General features: G+C 49.1%; 1 protein-coding gene across 1 annotated transcript in view; it reads right to left on the bottom strand.

The window, feature by feature from the left end:
• Window positions 1-1,064: 1,064 nt before the first annotated feature.
• Window positions 1,065-6,721, bottom strand: part of SCD (stearoyl-CoA desaturase) — a 20,634-nt gene continuing 14,977 nt past the window's right edge. The window contains exons 5-6 of the mRNA XM_005416500.2: window positions 5,999-6,231; window positions 1,065-4,807 (exon numbers count right to left, since the gene is read on the bottom strand). Of these exons, the coding sequence (XP_005416557.1) occupies window positions 4,608-4,807; window positions 5,999-6,231 (433 nt within the window). The 3' untranslated portion in view covers window positions 1,065-4,607. The remainder of the gene's footprint in view (window positions 4,808-5,998; window positions 6,232-6,721) is intronic.

The following is a 6,721-nucleotide window of genomic DNA, read 5'->3' as shown; positions in this document are numbered from 1 at the left end:
TTATTTTTAGGCTTGGCTGAATAATCAGGAGTTTTGAAGACTTGCCTTCTCTGTTTCACTTGTTTTAGGAGGGGCTGTGCCGTCACATCTGGGTTCAAAAGTGCACCAGATTACCAGAAGCAGCACCTCTCTGTCACTTGCAGGGACATGGTGCTGTGACCGGCTGATGAGCAGGAGCATTTGCTTTGCTTTTTTCTACAGCTCAAAGCAGCCACGTGTGAAATTGGTTGGGCCGGTCACATACCTCCATGTGGAAGAACACTGCTGCTGGAAGAGCCTCAACCTTCTTGTCTTGAGTAATTCTCTTTTCACCCCCCCAATCCAATTTGCAGTGTGCTGGCTCTGGCCTTCCCACCCCAAGGGCTTTCCAACAGCGGTAGCTGCAGCTGGAAACCAAAGCATGGGCCTGTTTTTCCCAGGGATTCAGCATACCCAGCTGCAAGGGTCTGGCAGTGCCAGCAAACATGGGCTGGACCAGGGGTCCCAGTGTGCTGCAGGCGGCAAAGATGCCACAAACAAGGCCATGCCCTCTGCCTGCCTGTGCACGGAGCAAGCTGGTGCGGCGCGGAGATGGCCTTACTCCTCGCCACTGTGATCAAAACGCGTTTGGGTGGGGCTGCAGGGAATCTACTATCAATTACAGTGATACTTGGTCAGGGGATTTCCCCCTTTTCCTTTCACTTCCCTCCAGCGGCAGAAGGGGTGGGGATAAGCAGGGACACTCACTGCTGCGTGAGGAAAATTCCCCTGCTGAGGCTGATGAACCCGCCCGACGGGCGGCTGCCGGTATTACGTGTTGTGCCGCATGTGTATCCGCCAGCCACAAGGCCCTGGCAAGGGGCCCCGGCTGGAATTAACCTGCAGTAACCCCAGGCGCAGGGGCAGCCTCGGCGGGGTGTGCCTGCCTGGCCTGCGCTGGAGTATGAAAGCCATTATAATCCACTCATTCATGATGCTTAAAGAGCCAGAGGCGTTTTTCCCCTGGTTCTCCTGGAAGAGAGAAGGGTTTGGAAGCAGTAAGGCACTTTACCAAGCCCTGCCCACCATGTCATCAGTCAAACAAGTTTTAAAGTAACATTTATCATTTTTATTATGAACAAATAAAATTTCAGATCAGCACAACCAGATGTCTGTTTCCATATTAGTAGAAATTATTTCAAAAAGTTTTTTTTTTCCAGTACACAAAACAGAGATACTACTATGCAGAAATCCCTAAGCTGTGAAAAATCGTATCCTACTCACATTTCAACAGTGACAGAGCTTAGACAATGTGCAGATTCAACTTTCCAATCCTTCCCTGAACACTCAACACTTAGACTTCTGCTCTTCACAATACCAGCAGGGCTGGGAACGGTTTTGGAAAACAAACCAGTCCATGCTTCTGCCAGCAGCGGTGTGTGTGGTTCGTACTGTTCCTTCCTGTGCTTGGCTGGTCGGCAGCGAGCCTCACCCACACCTCTGGGAGGCAGGGTGTAACACCCCGTTACAGCTAGGGAAACTGAGGCACAGAGTGTTTTTAAGTGACTTCGTCCCAAATCGCGCAGTGAGCGAGTTGGTAAGCTGGGAATGGGTCCCAGCTGCTTTAGCCATGAGGTCCCACTGCTGCTTTTTCTGCTCCACCTTTCACAGACTCATTTAAACTAATCATACAGACAATGCATCCAGGACGCAAACATGCCACCAAAAATATATATAGATTTATAGGGATATATATATATATATATCTCAAACAAAGTTCTACTCAAAGTGTTGTATCTGTTTCTTAATCTAACAAAAATTCTAACTCAAATACATTCAAATTCACCTGCACCCACAGTTCAATGTAGGCAATTAAATAATTAAGAAACCCCTTGAATGTTCATAACTCAGAAAAAAAAACCAAAATGGCAAATAGCTGTCAATACTTCTATGTATATTAAAGAAAGATTTAAGGCACCCAGAGATATTTGCCAATCTACCTTTAAAGTGACTGGACAAACACCAGGACTGTTTGGTTACTGCTCCTCAACTTCCACTTTCATTCCAGATTCTGGACCTGAATCAGCACTTGAAATTTGAAAGGAACCCTTGATGTCAAGCCCTGCTTCTCTGCTGAGAGGATGTGAAATACTGCTGCATTTCACAGCACGCATCTCTACTGTAGAGTATGTCACACTACACCTTTAGGGCACCAGGAGCAAGGAAATAATTCTCCCCTTCTCCCCTCCACTCCCCTCCCCTCACCCCTTTCAAATTACTGGCTGGAGCAAATTCATCCTCTGGGGACTTCTGTGAGTTCAGAGGGGTTTACACTAGAGCAAAGTCAGCCCACAATTACAGAGCTAACAGTGTTTCTCTTTTTTTGGAGGGCTTTTTGGGTTTTTTCAAATGGTAGGATACAGCTCTAGCCACAACTCCCTTTGCTCCAGCCAGCACCCAGGCAGTTAACAGCCTCAGAGCAGTAAGGACGCTGTCTCCTGAAACCAGGAGCTGAAGAACTCTCTTCTCCATTTGTCCTTGTTCCTCTTGGCCAGAGACCACATCACTCCCAATGTCTCAAAAACTCAAAGGGTCCCATTGCTGAGCAAAAACAAGGTCATGGTGGTGGCAGGGAGGGGAAGGTGAGGAGACAGGCTCATTTTCTGAGTAACAAGCTTGTTCTTGTTAAGGAGAACATCACAGAGCTATCCTGGCTCCTGGCGAGTTCACTGCAGCAGGAGGAAGCAAAGCTGCAGACACTCGCTCCCGTGAAGCTTCCCTGGCTGCGACGTGGCAGAGCTGAGGTGAGGAAGTTGGCATCTGCACTGTCTCTGCCTTCCCTGGCCTGCCTGAATAAGGGAGACACTGCAAACCCCACTCCAATGTCACTTTGTTCCAGCTACCTCTTGTGCTTTCCTCCAGCTCTGATTGATGCATTGAAGCAACAAAAACAGTACTATTGCTACAACTAATAACAATAATAGTAATAAAAATTAATAATAACCAGGAGAATTAAGGGGGGAAAAGCACGTTCAGCTCAGTGAGGGGCGTGATGCCATAACATCCAGAATGTAACCAACTGCCTGAACTCAAGCTGGTCTCTGTAACTTGCAGGAAACAACACCCACATGGACTTTTTTCCCCAGCGCCCTCCAGCTGCATGCCCACATCGGGTCAGTGATGTAACTGACCTTTCTGCAGGCTCAGTCGCCCTCGCTGCCCGTCTCACTGGCAAAGGAGCATGGTGGCGAGATGGCTCGCCGAGGGGGCTGGGAGGCAAGCTAAGGGACTAACAAGGAGCTCCTTCCCACTCCCTCTAGGCAGCAGGGAATGGCAAACCAACACAGCAGACCCTGGGCAAGAAAGCACAGAGGTAGCTCACACTGGTGGCAGTTTCTCACCTTAAGGTCTCAACTTCCTTGAGCCCCCTGTGCCACCTGGCCCCACATTGATGTTTCTCAGGCACTTGTTGAGTGGAGCCCCCAAGGATGAAAATACCTGGTCCTGCAGACAGCTTCACTCCTTCCTACATCTGCAGGTGCTCCCTTGTCCTGTCTCTGTGCTCAGCAAAGATGAGGATCTGCCTGCTACCCAGAAGGGACCCTGTTTTTCCAGCACATAAAGCAGCTTAGCTCAGAGGTGGAGCTTTGGTTTACATCCTTCTCCTCCTCTCCATTTTGACAAAGTCTCATTTGCCAGCAAAAATCTCAGTGGTGGAGGTGAACAAAACTCACTATGGGCTGGTCCTGCCCCTTGGCAGCCAGTGGCACACCCTTCCATCTGTCCTCCTCCTTACTATGGCTCTCCAAAACAGCTGTGGAGCTCAGAGTCATGCTCTGCCTTCAGTCCCTTGTGGCACAGAGGGCAGTGCAGGGAGGGAGGCTGTGACACCAGAGGGAGTGCAAATTAAGGCCACCAGCACTCCCTCTCCAGTGCCCACTGCTGTTACAGCATCCCCTGGCCAGTGGTGGGGATGTGAGAGAGTCTGGGCACTCTTCTCTCCCCAGCCAGAGTGGCTAGATGGTGAGGAGCAGTGGAGACACTTCCCAACAGAGAGACATCTTGGAAAGAAACAACTCTTCTTTCTGATGACAAGAGCAAGGGATGGGTCTGCTTTTCCCAGGAAGAGCAGTTTAGCCATGTCATGTCTATCAGCAGCCCTTGAGAAAAGAGAAGGGACAGTGGCAGAAACTTTGGGGGGAAGGTAGTGGGGAGAGGGTCACTGACTTTGGCTCAACTCTTCATCTGGCTGGTTCAGGCTTCCCTTAACTAAATAGTACATAGCCAACTGCAATGGGCCTCCCCAGGCCACTTCCTACCAGCTTCTCTTCCAGGTATAGACTGGGAAAATGTAAAGCAGGAGACAGGTTAGAGAGGCTGGAGAGTAAAACAGAAAGGGAAAGGAGAGGAGGGAAAGGGTGGCCTTGTGTTATAACGGCAGAGTCCTAGGTCTTAAATACATCCTGCAAAATGCAGCTTGGGAGTGGGGGCATTAAAACTCATTATCATTATTTAAGCAAACTGGTAGCGTTATTCAGTAGTTAGTTAACAGAACATTAAACTTTTGTCCAGCGTGTTTGGAGGGGGTGGGAAGGGAGAAAAAAGGAGGAAGGAGAGGTGTGGATGTGTGTGTGAAAGGGAGCGGGAACTCAGCCACTCTTGTGACTTCCATCTCCAGTCCGCAATTTCCGAGCCAGGATGACCTCCTTGGAGACCTTCTTGCGATCGCTGGCCAGCCCCAGGAGGCACATGAGGTCAATGAAGGCTGTGGTTAAGTTGAAGCGCCAGCCAAACTCACTGGTGGAATAGTCATAGGGGAAGGTGTGGTGGTAGTTGTGGAAGCCTTCTCCTGAAAAATATGACCAGGGAGAGGATGTTGCAGAGCTCTAGGTGACAGACTCTTTATCTTGACCCAAAGCACCATATTCTTGTAACGGGCTCTGGATTGAGTCCAGGTTCCTCTCTCCTCTCAGCCTAATTTCACCCTTCTGCAATCTACCCCATCTCATTTGGGCATGACCCAGCATGCCAGGGCTGAGACAATGACAATCCCAGAGGATTTTTGGTGCTTTAGAGGAAAATAAGCATATGGCAGGGAACAGTGAAAGGCCCTGGTTCCCCAGCTGCACCAAAAAACCAAAGGATTCCTAATAGTTTTTCCCCTCCCACCACAAGAAATCTTCTAGTATTAATTCAGCTACCAGCTAGACCAGCAGCAAGCCCCCAACAAACCAGGTTAATCAATACTCCCACAACACTGGCAATCCTCATGTCAAATCCAAAGGACATTTCCAGATGAGGAAAAAAGCAGACACTAAACAGACACTTCTACTAAGCAATCTACACCAGTCAGCCACTATCTGTTCTGGACACTGTCAACACTGGCTTCAGTGCTCACCCCTTCAAAGACACTGCCTTGATTCCTGCTCCTACCCCTGAATCTCTGCAGTTCAAATCCCTCTCTACTAAAATTCCACAAGCAGATCACCACTGAGATACAGTGGTGCAAAACAGATGAGGATTTAGGGAAAACCAATAAGAGCATATGCTGATCCTGGAATGTACTTTACTAGATCTCCAAAATTTCAGTAAAAAATATGAAAGCATCTATCTTGTCTTATCCTCGAGTACCCCCAAAATCACCAGCTGTCCTGAGAACATGTCAAAATGTGAATCTGCTGGTTTTCAAGTTGACAAATCTCAGAGAGATATGCAGTGACGGCACCACATGTTTTTTAGTCTAGTGAACGTGGCAGAGACCTCTGAACAGGGTAAATAAAATATTGCCATTGAGATAAGAAGGTGCTAAGTGTAGCAGAGTCCTTTCCAGCCTGGAAAGAGTCTGATGGGAGCTGATAACCCCACTGCCCTTATGTACTCACTGGCGAGCACAGGAAACATCCTCAGATGCAAAGACTGAAAGGTGCAGGGGAAATAGGGACACCTGGACTGACAGAAATTCCTAGAAGCAGTTGCAGTCCCAAGAGGCAGTCCCTGTTCTACAGTACCCCTGCAGCAAAGACACAGATGTTGGACATACCTATGGCCCCCAGGCTGACCAAGGGGTTCTCCCGTGGGTTGATGTTCTGGTCGTACGGTCGGTTGCCAAACATGTGAGCAGCACTGTTCACTAGCCAAGTGCAATTGAGCCCTACGGTGTAGCGCAGGATGGCTGGAATGAAGAAGCTGATGATGATGGATTCATCCCAGAAGTACCAGGGCACTACAGATGGCAGTGTGAAGCACAGCAACACCACTGAAGGCTTGTAGTATCTGAAAAGGAAGGGACCAGGAGGAAGGTGTTCAGTGGCAGAGGCAGAACAGGAAGGACTGATTCAGTCCTCCATTTGAAGGATTCATGCTCAGCTATACAGGGAAAATCAAGTGCAGAAATGCCTCACTCCTGAGCCTTGTATCTTTTGCTCTGGATGTGCAGAAGCCATGCCTGGAGATTCCCAAGTCCTATCATCAGGCAAGAGACTCAGACTAAATCCTGCTCTCCTCACATCTGCACAAAGCAATGCTCCCATCACCATGGCGGTGAGTGAGAGTCCAGACACTCAGACACTCAGAAAAGCTGCTGCTTTTGGCTTCATCTGTCATTTGCTTCTCAGCTATATTGGTCCCCATAAAGGCAACCCCGTGCTTTCAGAGTCCCACACACGGTCCTTTCTCTGGCTTTGGCCCAGTGCTGCAGCTCCTCCTTGCAGACTTGGCTCTGCCTACACCCCATCAACAAGTGCAAGCAAGTGGCACAGATGAG

This window comes from Geospiza fortis, unplaced genomic scaffold (assembly GCF_000277835.1).
Source record: "Geospiza fortis unplaced genomic scaffold, GeoFor_1.0 scaffold130, whole genome shotgun sequence".
Classification (NCBI taxonomy): domain Eukaryota; kingdom Metazoa; phylum Chordata; class Aves; order Passeriformes; family Thraupidae; genus Geospiza; species Geospiza fortis.
This window is presented reverse-complemented; position numbering and strand designations above follow the sequence as displayed.